General features: G+C 33.8%; 1 protein-coding gene across 1 annotated transcript; it reads left to right on the top strand.

Annotated features, from left to right (window-relative positions):
- Positions 1–4,265: 4,265 nt before the first annotated feature.
- Positions 4,266–12,849, top strand: LOC147396502 (protein NLP9-like). Its single transcript, XM_086451129.1, has 5 exons — positions 4,266–5,822; positions 6,685–6,729; positions 7,049–7,810; positions 10,660–10,777; positions 11,417–12,849. Exons 1-5 carry the CDS (start codon positions 4,941–4,943, stop codon positions 12,544–12,546), a joined length of 2,937 nt encoding a protein of 978 aa, XP_086307255.1. The 5' UTR covers positions 4,266–4,940; the 3' UTR covers positions 12,547–12,849.
- Positions 12,850–14,007: the final 1,158 nt, after the last annotated feature.

The following is a 14,007-nucleotide window of genomic DNA, read 5'->3' as shown; positions in this document are numbered from 1 at the left end:
CGTTTGTGAGAGATTTGAGATGGAAGATCGAAGAGAAAAAAAAAATTTGTTTTTTTTTTATATGTCTCGGCCGTATGGACGCGTTGGGGAAGATGACATATAAAAAAAATTAAAATTATTATTTAAATAAAATGTGGGACGAATTCGGTATTTTGTCAATTGTTTCGATCGATGATAACTTGATCATCCGGACTCCAAAACTGACAAATGAATACTCTATTTCGCCTAAATTTTCGTTCCGGATCTAATGGTGTAGTCAATTTCTACAAATTTTATCTCTAAAAAAAATTTACATTTTTGGCTTGAGGTGACCCCTAAACTTGATGTCGTTTTCGTTTTTGGCGATAATTCGACTTCTTGATCTCAAAAAATGAAAAATAAATAGTCTATGTTGAATAATTTTTTGTTATGAACCCAATGGTATGATCGAATTTTAAAAGTTATTCCTCTAACAAAAAGTCACTGTTTTAGCTTGGTCCGACCCGGTAATCGAGGATCTTGCAACTTTTATATTCGGACTCGCATTTGAGCGTGCTTACAGGCTAAACTATGTTTTTCGATCATTTTGAATCTAATGGTGAAGCCAGATTTCATTAAAAATGATCAGAAATATCCTAAAATTTTACCCCTAAGTCCCACTTTCAAGATTTTATTAAAATTTCACTATTTATTTCCTCGAGATACGAATTAAAAATTCGGGATTTTACAACCTGTACCTAAGCTTGAATATGAACTTGAGGATGAGGATAAGGATGATGATGAACATGAGGATGATGGAAAGAATGGGGAGGAGGAAGGGGTTGATGAGGAGTCTAGAGAGTAGTAAGATGAAGAGTCTAGAGAGCAATAAGATGATGAGACTGGATATCACACGCAGATCAGTCAGGGGAATATATATTTCAGTACATGTTGATCAGGATAAGGAAATGGTGCATGCAAATTTCGGCATAAGTTATTTTTCATCTTTGTTGGGTCCCCATTATAACATGTGCTCACCGTTTTCTCCTTTAAAACCATATTATACACAATACTCACAAACTCCACAAGCTTCACATTTTCAATTATCTGAGTTTGCACATGAATATCAAATGCAATGCCCACATACTTCACAAATTTCATATTATGAGTCATCTTAATACCCATCTGTTAAAGATTTAGGCATCGTTTTACTTAGGCGTAATCCAAGAAGAAACCTGCCTAAAAAATCTACTTGAAAGTTATTGAAAGGTGATTATAGTCGAGGCAAGCATTGTCGTTGTTAGTCATTTATTACATTATATATTATGATTTATTGTTTGTTTTCCTTGTGATTAAGTTTAAATCCGAAATATTTATCATGTAAGTTACATTTTAGATTCAAAATATTTATTATGTGATTAAGTTTAGATTCGAAAAAAAAAATCACAAATCAATTATTTGCTACATTATTTATTTTGTTAAATAAAATAACATAATTAAAGTAAAAGATATTCAATATTTGTTTACGAGATTCATTGCATAATATGACAACTACGTCACCGGACTCTTACGAACCAATATATTATTTTCATACGTACATATTACATCTCAACTTACAAACTGATATACAAAATTAAACACGAATATTAAAAAAAATTATAATTATTTTTAAATTAAATTTCTATATATGGATCGATTGTGTCCAATATTTATGCAACGACTATAATGTAATGGTCACACATCTTGAACGTTAGTCTTTCTTCTGTTTATCTTTAGACAACCAAGTCAGTGTCGAGTAATATGAAGTAAAATTTATTTTTCTCATTGCGGGGGATTTTTTAACTCATATGGATCTGGAATACCTTCCATGAAAATTACATAACATTATTTATATCTTTCAACATTAAATTCGTTAGAACAAAATTGATATTTATCTGATTTTTTCATATCACATACTTTAATTCCATGTTGATATGGAATAAATGTTTGAGCCCATTTGCTACACGTACACTATCATTATCCATTTGGAGTACGAATCTTATATCATTAATAGTTAAAAGTTTACAACTAATAGTTTTTTGTATTCTTTTTCGAATTTTATTTTTTATCTTTAGAAGTAATTACGAATCCCAAGTAAGACTTTTAATTTACGTCTATTATGTAATTCAATTATTTTACACCTAATACATTTTAATAATTCGATTATTGGTTTCATATGCAATTTCATTATCTATGAATTAAAACTTTCATTTGTATTTAATATTATTATTCTAAAATGCGGTGTTGGAGAATGACTTACTGCCTAATGGATTAATGCATATGTCGAATCTTCTTATGATATTATCTAATTATATATTTCAATATTTTCTTTTTTAATTAATTATAATTTTATTTTATAGTTAACTTTAGTATAAACTTTTAGTTATTTTTTCTAAAAATTTACAAAATAAATTTGATTTATAATTTTTTTTTCATTTATTTGAAAATGTTAAATGTAAAAAAAAAATGAAATGATGAAGGAACACATTTATCAACTGCAAATATTATTCTTTTTTGTTTATCTGAAATAAATGAAATTTTGTTAAAATCATAAGGTCTAAATGACATTTCAAAACAATTTAAAAATCATTCCCAATTATCTTAATTTTCTTGTCCAACTATTATATATGCAAGTGGAAAAATATCATAATTTAGGTTGTGAGCAACCACAACAAGTAATATGCCTTGATATTTATCTTTTAATAATATATCATTTAATCCCATAATTGGTAAAAATCTATTTCTAAAATCATCTATAGATGCTTTAAAAAATATAAAAATACGTTGAAAATGATTATTTGAACTAATTTTAAGAAAACAAAAGCTTTTCAAATTTGTTTTTAAAATAATTTGACAATAATATTCAATATTTTTATATACCTCAACTTAACAATTATGTATTTCATGATTGGTGTTTTCCCCCCTTGCTTTCCAAACTTTTATATATGTGATAGATATATTATATTCATCTTTAATATCAGTCACTATAGATTGTGGATAATAAAATTAATTATTCATTACACGGGTTAATATTTTATTTTTTATTCAATTATTACTAACTTGAGGATGAGGTTGTGTGTTTATTCTACCTATACATGTACGAGTTGTATTAAATTTACATATAGTAAATAAATCACCATTTGTAAATTTTTTGGCGTATATACTCCAATCACAGATTGGAACATCGCATTTAATTATAATTTTTTCTCTTACTTCAATTAAATTATTGAAAATTTTACCAATATAAATATCAAATATATTTTCATTATTGTTTTGATGACGAACTCAAATTGTTATCAATAAATCCATATTGAAATCATTTTGTATTACAACATTAGGTTGAGTTGTACCATACGTAACATTATGATCTATATCAATATTTTGATATTGATTTGATAAGCTAGATATTAACAATAATTTGATTAATACGTTACAAATTTTTCATGTTATATCACAAAAATATTTATATTTTGAAAATTTTGATTATAATTTAATATATATTCCCAAGTTCCTTGATAAAAAATATCAATTAAATTTTTTTTGTTATCTAAATTGATAACTGACCTTATTGAAAATTGTTGTCGAGTATTATATATTGAAAAAATAAGAGTTTTTAGCTCTAAGTGTGTAATTTTTAATGAAGTTCATAAAAATCGTGTATTTTCATCAATATACGTAATACATTCAACATAATCTTCATATTGACAAATAGTTATTCTTGAAGACATATTCGACGTAACTATGAGAGAATAAAAATAATAAGAATTATGAGAAAAATAAAAAAAGTGAGAATTGTAAAAGACTAAGAGTGTGAGATATGTATATATATAACGGTCAAAAAAATAAAAAATTAATTTAAATTTATTTTTGATATATTTTTTTTAATTTTTAATTAAAAAATGATGCCACGATTGTTAATTTTTTAAAAAAAGGGCAAAAAATTTTAATTAAAAAAATGATGTTGCAATTGTTGATGTTTTTGTTAATTTTTTTTAATAAAAAAAAATTTGGTCTTTTAAGAGTCAAAATTTTTAATTTTTTTAAAAAATGACAACGTTACTGTTGATTTTTTTAACAAAAATAAAATTGGACTTTTTAAGGGTGGTTTGAAAATTTTAAATTTTAAATTAAAAAAAATTGACCCTTTAAGGATCCATTTTAATTTCTTTTGATATATTTTAAAATTTCTTTTTTTTGATAGGTTTTTTTTTTTTATATTTATAATTTCCCCTAATTTAATTATATTTTCATACATATCTCTTCACCACTCCTTAGTCTGTACTCCCCATAGTTTTGATTTTTAGTTCAGAAAATTAGCAGATTTTCGAGGATTTGCAGACACGAGTTCGTCGTCTTCTCCCCTGGTTTTGGCTTTATCTACTGTTGGGGTTCATGCATTTTGTTTCGAAAAGTACCAGAAATGTTGCGCCTTTCGAACCATTCGCGGAGATTTCTAGATTTTCAGTCCGAATTCGTAGAATCGATGGATTTATGTGGTTTTTAGCTCTGCAATTTGAAGTTTTTGTCTTCCAGCAGCTCAATCCCAACTGTTCGATTTCCAATTAAGGGAGAAATCTCTATAGTTGGTTCTGTTGTGAGTATGTCGGTTAGGGTTCTTTTTTGGATAAATTAGAGTTCTAATGGTGAAATCTAAGGTTTTTGACGTTTGAATTGGGGAAGAAATTAGGGTTTTATTTTGGGGAAAAGTAATTTCTTGGAGATTTTACGGTTTATAGAATTTTCACTGTTGGTTCTGTTCTGACTTCTGAGTTTGTCTGTTAGGATTTTTTATTTTTTATTTTTTATTTTGCTATAAATTAGGATTCTAATGGTGAAATCTGAGGTTTTTGGCGTTTGAATTGGGGAGGAAATTAGAGTTTCACTTTGGGGAAAAGAAAGCTTACTGGAGAATATTTAGAACTAAAAGAGTTTTATCGGTGAGGATGGATGACAGCTATTCAACTAGAGAAAAGGGTATTATTGGTAATTGGGATTCTCCATCCCAAGCTCAGATAGAGGATTTTATGCCATTGGAGGGAGGAATTGAGAACCCAATTTCAGTGGATTCACTGCAAAACCTTTCAGAGCTCATGAATTACGATACTTATCCCGAATCTGCAGATCATGTTCTACCAATATATGGTTTATCCACTGTTCAACAAATGTCTGATAGTTTTGATTCTTTCGCCGGGTTGAATTTCACTTCTCAAAGCACTGGTGTCTTTCCTATAAATGATGGTTGTACTTCTAGTTTTCCGTCGAATTCTGCTTGCACGGATGAATCTGGTTTTAAAAGAAGAAATGTATCTTTCCATGCAGTGAGTGCTTCAAATATGGAAAATCCTGTGATTCCAAGGCCGCTTGGGTCTTCGCTTACTGAAAAAATGCTTAGAGCAATGTCCTTGTTCAAAGAATCCTGTGGAGGGGGCATTCTTACTCAAGTTTGGGCGCCTGTCAACCATGGTGACAAGTTTCTTTTAAGTACTTACCAGCAACCTTACCTATTAGACCAAATGCTTGCCGGTTATCGTGAAATATCTAGGGACTTTACCTTTGATGCAAAAGAAATGCCCGGTTCGTTTCTGGGGCTTCCTGGACGTGTATTTAGTTCTAGAGTGCCGGAATGGACTTCAAATGTGGTCTATTATGGTAAGGATGAATTCTTGCGTGTAAATCATGCGCTTGACCATCAAGTCCGCGGATCTCTTGCCTTACCGATTTTCAATCCCCATGATCAATCATGTTGTGCTGTGCTGGAACTCGTCACCGTGAACGAGAAACCCAATTTTGATACAGAGATGGAAATTGTTCGTCGCGCTCTTCAGGTTAATTGTACTCCTCCCTGGATTTACTTACTGTAAACTCTTATTGTTGTCTTGCTTGCATTCATTCACTTTTAATATGGTCCCAAGATTAGCTTCCTGTAGACATTGGCTGTTGGGTCTTGTAGCGATCATATTCTCAGATGGAACTGACTGCTACGTGATACAGAGTTGCCACCATTCATTGAGTTAACTGGATGTGAATGACCACCCGATTTAATTTGATTTTTAAAATGATTTATTTTTCTGGCGAGTTGAGTCGGGGAAAACTACGAATCTTTGATTCGGGTTTGGGGGAAAATTGTCAGTCTTTTCAGCGTAGGGTCTGTCAGTAGTATTTTGGTCAATTCAAAAAAATTATAGGTTTTGGGTGAGGGACCTAAGTTTGTCGTTTCTAGAGTTTATTAGGTTGTTTTGGGTCAAGTTTGATCGAATTTCGAAGTTGTTTGTCATGCACTCTCCAAAATATCCCTTTCCAAATTCTCTCTCTCTTCTCCTCTTTCCACTTCTGGCTTTTTCTCAATCTCTCTCGATCTTTTTTGTTGTTGTTGATAAGTACCAATGTTGGCTCTGGTGTGTGCAGTTTTGGGGTGTTTACAGGTCTGATCTTGTATTTTTTTGGGGAAACTCTCTCAGGAGTTTAAAGGTGTATTCTTTGAAGAGTTTGTTTTTAGATGGGAGTAAGTGTGCTCCAATTAGGCTTCTCTTTTCTTTCTTTGTGGTCGTCCATCTCGATGGCCTGTTGCTCTTTGTAATTTCTTCTTGCTTTGGAATAAATTTATACTCATCCAAAAAAAAAAAACTACATAGATATAAATCATTGAAAAATCATTGTCATTTCTGTCCTAACACTGATTCTTTGCAGGCTGTAAACTTAAGGACCATTGCAACGCCTCGAGTACCTCCTCAGGTAGTCATCAACTCCATCTCTTGGTCTTTCTGATCCAAGAAAATCTCACAATAGGAAGTAATATGCATGGTTTAAAGTTTTGTACCATCTCAGAATGTTTTGGTCCAGACATTCAAGTTTCAGCTGAGACCAGAATGAGGCATTGACTCTGACACTTTTGAGTGTTTCAGGAATGACTCGGATTGTGTCAGAGAGTCTCAGTTGAAACAATCTTTGGTTTTCTCCTGACATAGATGAGCATTTAAACCTCGGTACCATGTATTAATCACACATCTCTACGATTCTTTGCAATTTTCTTATGGTCATCTTTATTTTGTAGTGCTTCTCAAAGAGCCAAAGAGCTGTCTTATCTGAGATACTTGATGTTTCTAGAGCTGTTTGTCACGCACATAGGTTACCATTAGCCCTGACATGGATCCCTTGTAGCTATCATGGTGGGTTTAAAGATGAATATGTGGGAGTGTTTGTGAAAGAGGGTAATACTAGCTCAAGCGAAAGAAGTATACTGTGTGTTGAGGAAACAGCATGCTATGCGAACAACACAAAGATGCAAGGGTTTGTGCTTGCATGTATGGAACATTACCTTGAGAAAGGTCAAGGTATCGCTGGAAAAGCTCTTCAATCAAACCGTCCCATTTTCTCCTCCAATGTTAAGGGATTTAATATAAAAGAGTATCCTCTTGTACATCATGCACGTAAATTTGGTCTAAATGCTGCTGTTGCAATCAGGCTAAGGAGCACCTATACAGGCACTGATGATTACATATTAGAGTTAGTTCTCCCTGTGAACTGCAAAGGGAGTTTTGAGCAGCAAATGTTGTTAAACAACCTGTCAAGTACCATGCAGAGGTTTTGTAGAAGTTTGAGAACCGTTTCTGATGAGGAATTAACTGGAGGTGAAGATGGCACAATGGTAGGGATGCAGAAGGGAGTAGAACTGAGTATCCCATCAAGTGTTCTACCTCGGAAAAGCTGTCAACCATCCGTACCAGGTTGCAAACTAGAAACAGGTGAAAGGGTGACCTCGTGGGTTCCTATATCCGAAAGTGATGGAATGACCACAAATGTTCCTCAGAAGCAGGTGTGATCTTTGTTTATATCTTCTTCTGGATGAATGGGTTGCATATTGTTTTTCTAAAACTTTTGGATTTGAGTCTAGAAATTATCTTTTCACTTTTATGTATCCTATAATTTAGAATTCTGGAACAAAGATATATTCTTTGTGATAAACTTTTTTACAGTTTACATCTGTAAACTTGTATGGAGTTTCGAATGAGTAAATTGATGTTACACATTGTGTAACTTACACGATGCTGGCCTACCAGTGGCTTACTATCACATCATTAAATATGTATTTACTGCTTCATCTATGTTCTTTTGGCCTTCCTATCATGCTCGAAATTGGAAAACCATATCCCTACAAGTGAAACATTTAGCTATAAAAATAAGTTGTTTTCAACCACTCCCACTTTATGGTTTTAGATTGTCTTCTTTTAGTAAAGATCCCAAGTGCCTAATGATGTAGAATCACTTATTACATGAGGGCCTTGGGATCTTGCTTGCTTAGTTGAGTGTACCTACAAACTCAAACCTACAAAAGTAATGTTTTTCTTTTATAACATCTCTTGTATATGTATGTGTGTTGTGTGTGTGTGTGTCTTGGGGTGGGGGGCGGGGAGGGATCTCGTGTTTTCACAGTTAGGATCATGCGTTTTTTCCACGAGTAATTCTTCATGAGTCATTAGAATCTAACCCTATATATATATATATATATATATAAACACACACAAATAAAACTATTTTATTGAGTAAGAAGAAAAATAAAAGAGGTCGAGCTGACCTCCAGAGAACAAGCCAAGAAATTAATTACTATTTTTACACAACTAATTCCACCTAAACAAGAAATCTTTGAAATATACACCCCTAAACTCCTTAAAACACTAGCACCAATAAAATAAAAAGCTCAAAATGTTGATGATGACTTTGCAAAGAGTGCTTCTTTCCTTCCAAGATGTTGTAATTTCTATCCTTCTAGATGGCCCCAACACACAATTGAAGGAACCAGGCTTCACTGGATCATGTCCTTGCTTAAGAACATCTCACGATCCTAGGATTGAAATTACAACAAAATTGAAGAGGGAAAACAACATGAAAACCGAAATAGAGACAAGAAGTGGGCCCAAATCTTTGTCAAATAACTACCAATCTACAATGCGAAAGGAGGTGATTGGTGGACTAACCACTGAAGCAAAATGGAAGAGTTTGTTGATAGAAATAACTCCTATAGACATAATTTTTTCCATATTTAATTTTTGGTTGAATGTGCCTTATGATGATGATAATTAGTTTTAAAAACTACTTAACATACTTTCATATACTGTTCACGTGTTGCATAGCTATACTTATTTGTAACATAGTGTTACGAACCTGGAAATTAAAATAATTAAAAAAATAGAAAACTAATAACTATTTTTTTGATATGGCCACTTTGAGGGGGTCGAACCTCGTTACATCTTGCCTCTTCGAGGGGGCAAAACCTCCTATAAGATTTCTCCCAAATATTTCTTTTCTTCTCCTCCAACCTAAATCCCTAAACCCTTATTTATAACCTACTTCCCCAAAAGATAAGATTAGAAGATAAACCTACCGTAGCTAATTAAACCCAAAATCCTATTAAATAGGATATTATTTACTAAATCCCTAATTTTATTCATCTAATAGATAGGGGTTGTAACATTCCACCACCCTTGGAAGAAACCTGTCCTCAAGGTTAACTTGAAAATTCATTGTAGGATCTTTAAATCTTTCATTGATCACAATCAGTTCTTCAAGTCTTGCTGTCTTTGAATCGTCATGTGAATGCGATGTAGTTCTCGAATAGTTGTGAAAGTAAAGGTGACTGCTTCAAGGGGTTTTTCCTCCATCCTTTGCTTTTATAACATTCTCGTCCTCCACAGAACCCACCACCTTTAGCCCAAGAAAGTGCTCTGAGACCAATTGTTACGAGCTTGATAATTAAAAAATAATTTAAAAAATAGAAAACTAATAACTATTTTATTGATATGAGGGGTCGAACTTCGTTACATCTTACCTCTTCTAGGGGGAGAAGCCTCCTATAGTATTTCTCCCAAATATTTCTTCTCTTCTCCTATAACCTAAATCCCTAAACCCTTATTTAGAACCTAGTTCCCCAAAAGATAAGGATTAGAAGATAAATTTCCGCAACTAATCAAAGTCCTAATCAAACCCAAAATCCTATTAAATAGGATATTATTTACTAAATCCCTAATTTTATTCATTTAATAGATAATGGTTGTAACACATAGATATACTTATTGAACATATGGTTGTTTGGAAACATGTTTATTTTATTACACATGTAAGACATTGGTCAGAGATGACCTTTCCTTTATTTGGGTAGAAGTGTTTGGATTTGCTTCACCCCTCTTTTTCTCAAATAGCTCACATATCTCTTGGTCTGGTAAGGCCTCTTATCCATGGTCCAAAATTTTGCTCCGTTTTGGAATGTTTGGTCAGAACATCTCAATTTTGGCCGAGACCTTAACAGAACATTGACCCCAAAATATTGAATGTTTTGGTCGAGATTAACCAAAACATTGCCTCAAGAAGATATGCTAAACCTTGCACCTAGCAATAATTACTTTCTGACTACATAGGAAATTGCTGAAGTTGCATGCAGGCTGTTAGACAAACAAATTGATCACGGGGAATTTTTCTTCATGAGAAGCATCCACCACATAGAAATCTTTATTGTAATGTACTAGAAGCCTGGCTCTCTATTATTGAGAAACTCCCATTCCAAGAGGAAATAACACTATGGTTCATTGTTATGAACTATTTATATGACTAAGCAGAAGTTTGAATGCTTGAAACTTTGAAGTTCTTACAGTACCTTTACTCAAATTGTAGATAAGTGGCTCAAAGAGACAACAGGAGAAAAAGCGTACAACAGAGAGGAATATTAGCTTGAGCGTTCTTCAGCAACACTTTTCGGGAAGCCTTAAGGATGCTGCTAAAAGTATTGGTGGTAAGAATTTTTAACATACATATCATGCCATGCTTATCGGTCAAAACCATTAATTGATAGGTACCATAGGGGAGAACTCCATCCTAGGAGCGAGCCTGAACAGGTACTCTTTTTTTTTTTCTCCCTATGGGTCTGATCAGATAATCCTCATCCTCGGATGAAGTGCACCTCTTGTACAATAAAAAGAAGTTACACATGATATTCCCATCACGTGTTTTGTACATCAGTAGGGTCATCCAGTGGTGTTGGCTTACATAATTTCTATAGGGCTCCAATTCATGGGTGAGCTGGAGCCCTAATGAATATGATCAGATCATCCTCACTATCTGATGAAGTGCACCTTTTGTACAACAAAAAGAAGTTACATATTATAAAATTCCCATCAAGTCTGTTATATATCAATAGTGTCATACAATGGTGTTGGCTTACATAAATTCTATGACCCCAATTGGTGTATGATTTGGAACCCTCATGCATGCATGGTAAGGCCTGAAGGATATCAATATAAGAAGTTCTGCAGTATTCACCATTTTCAATAAAGTTTGATAAGATTGTATAGAAACTCAAGTGTTCAATTAGTAAAAAATATGGTTTTAGTTGAAGACAGTCAATTTACTTCTAAGTGATTGGTTTCTGCAGTTTGCCCTACTACGCTTAAAAGGATATGCAGACAACATGGAATTTTGAGGTGGCCATCTCGCAAGATAAACAAGGTTAACCGCTCATTAAGGAAGATACAAACTGTGATTGAATCCGTGCAAGGTGTAGAGGGAGGATTGAAGTTTGACCCCATCACAGGGGGGCTTGTTACAGCCTCCATGGTACAAGATCTGGAGATGAACAACACCATTTTGTCTTCTCCCCAAAACTTGACTGCCAGAATTCCAGAATCAACATCCCAAGATGTAATATCAGTATTTTCGGTCCCTGACATTGAGGGTGAGAGTTTACTCGTGAAATGTGAAGGGGATGCTTGTTCTGTGGATGGACACCAAGAAGGGGAGGAAGGGAATATACTTCTCTCTAATATGTCTGAGGGAGAGAAAGAGAGAGAGAAAGTTAATGTGCCGATAATTGACTGTGGCGATGGTTCCAAATTTGTGGCTTTAGACACTAAATTGTTGCAGCCAGTTAACCTCGAAACGATGACATGGGGATGTTCTAAAGATTTTTCACCAGGTTCGTATCCCTCAAAGGAGAGGTGCAATTTACAGGGTTTGAATGGGGGAGTTTTGAGTTTAGAGAGCTCTAACTGCCAGACCACGTCTCGATGTTCAAGCTCTATGGAAGCAGCCGATGAGATAGATACTAGAATGGAAGGTGATGATGGGCTAGTCGAACATAATCAAACGACTTCTGGCACGACGGATTCTTCATATGCCTCCGAGTCAATGTTGGATGGCAGTGCATCGACCTCCCCAACTTTACATTTTCAGCAACGCTCTAAAATTAAAACTTGTGTCAAAAACAGTGGATTTGTGATCATTGTGAAGGCTAGTTATAACGAAGACATTGCAAGATTCAAGTTTGAACCAAGCACAGGCTGTTTCCAATTGTTCGAGGAAGTTGGGAAGAGGTTCAAGCTGTCTTCTGGGACATTCCAACTCAAGTATTTGGACGATGAGGAGGAATGGGTGATGTTGGCAAGCGACTATGATTTGCAGGAATCTTTAGAGGTATTGGAGTTTACTGGGTCTCGAAACCTTAGGCTCCTGGTCCGTGATTTGCCTAGTGTGGTCGGCAGCTTCATCAGTAGCAAGTCCTTGTAAACAACAGACTCGTAAGTTGAGATTTAGAGATTTAGGTAGATCCTGCTTGGATGCTGTTTGCAAGAAGAAGCTGCTTGCTGTCAAAGGTGGGGTTTGGAAACCCCATCCATCTAAAATACACATGTATATTGTAGAGGTGGTAGTGGAGGTTATATCTGTTAGATGGCTTGAAGCATATGACATGGCAGTGCTCTGGTACTGATTGCATAGAACTGTGGTGTACAGGAAGGCATGGAAGGTTTATGTGTAACATGTTATAGTCTCGCAATAATTTATATCCTAATGTGCATAGCTTTTTTGTTTTTTGTTTTCTGTTTTTTTTATTATTATTGTGTGTGGGCAATGGAGAGCATAGGTATATTAAGCTGAGATTAGAAACTACAAGCACCATAGAGTATTTATTCTTTGGTTATCATAAAAATTCTTTGGTTATCATAAAAAAAAACTGTAGAGTGTTTTCTATAAGGTTATATCTTCCACACTTGGACGAACAAAAGTCCTAGTTGATATTGAAGAAAAGGATGTAGTCCTAGCCAGCCAAAATGGCGAGCTACAAGTTGAAGAATTGTGAATGGTCAGATTTTTATAAATCACTTTCGATGAGGTTAGAAGTTTCGGAATAGGCTGATTTTTGGCAAGGATGATCTCCTCATCATAGAGATCATCCTCACAAAGAATCGTTCCATTCTGAAACCAGTAACCCATACATTGAAAAAATGTTTGGCTATCTAACCACCCATACATGCATACACACACATGTGCACACCTCCTTTAAAAAACTATTGTCAAATTCAATTAAAGAAGTCGTAACTTGCAAACTAATAAAAACATGATACTTGAATTTCAACTTTCAAATTCATAAAAAAAAAAAGTTTTAAAACATATTTTAGACTATAATTGTTCAAATGGTAAAAGTATAAAACTAAAAAAAGAAATGGGAAGATTAATCAATCCAAGCATGGCCTTTTGCCACATGGAATCTCCCTGAAGCCTTTGTTTTTGAGTTGAAATGCTAGATCCGTCAACCTAACTTACCTGGGATGAAGCAGATGTTGCAATGAGGGTTGTGCAAAAGTATTCTAAACATGTAAAATAGTTGAGTAATTAGAAGTCCTTTGAATGGATTCTTTGAAGGAAAATGTAACCCTACGAAAAGTGTCGTAGTTAGTCTCCGGAAGATCAACACCAATCTCTAGGACATTTTTTTTCTATATATATTTTTTTAAAGTCTTGAACTTAGATTATAAAAGTTATTTAATCATACAATGTAATTTCAATTGATTCGTTTAGAAATTGTGATTTCAATAGTCTTAATTCGTGGTTTCGCAAAAATCGATTCCAGGATTGTAAGTATAGAGATCATGGATTTAAAATTTTGGAAACAGGGTTTATGTTAATTTTTGGGAAGCGCGGTTTTCTAAATAAGTGAGAGCAAACTGCGGTTTGAGAGCGGGAATGTTG

The sequence above is a fragment of the Akebia trifoliata genome, chromosome 8 (assembly GCF_017979445.1).
Source record: "Akebia trifoliata isolate Shusen 1 chromosome 8, ASM1797944v1, whole genome shotgun sequence".
NCBI lineage: Eukaryota > Viridiplantae > Streptophyta > Magnoliopsida > Ranunculales > Lardizabalaceae > Akebia > Akebia trifoliata.
Note: the sequence above shows the minus strand (reverse complement) of the source record. Positions and strands in the feature narration are given on the sequence as shown.

What these genes read in the sequence shown, in the direction of transcription:
- LOC147396502 (XM_086451129.1), top strand. Translation starts at nt 4,941, where the DNA reads ATGGATGACAGCTATTCAACTAGAGAAAAGGGTATTATTGGTAATTGG. An exon ending in TTGTTCGTCGCGCTCTTCAG is followed by an intron (nt 5,823 to 6,684) that starts GTTAATTGTACT and finishes GATTCTTTGCAG; the next exon opens with GCTGTAAACTTAAGGACCAT. An exon ending in TGCTGCTAAAAGTATTGGTG is followed by an intron (nt 10,778 to 11,416) that starts GTAAGAATTTTT and finishes TGGTTTCTGCAG; the next exon opens with TTTGCCCTACTACGCTTAAA.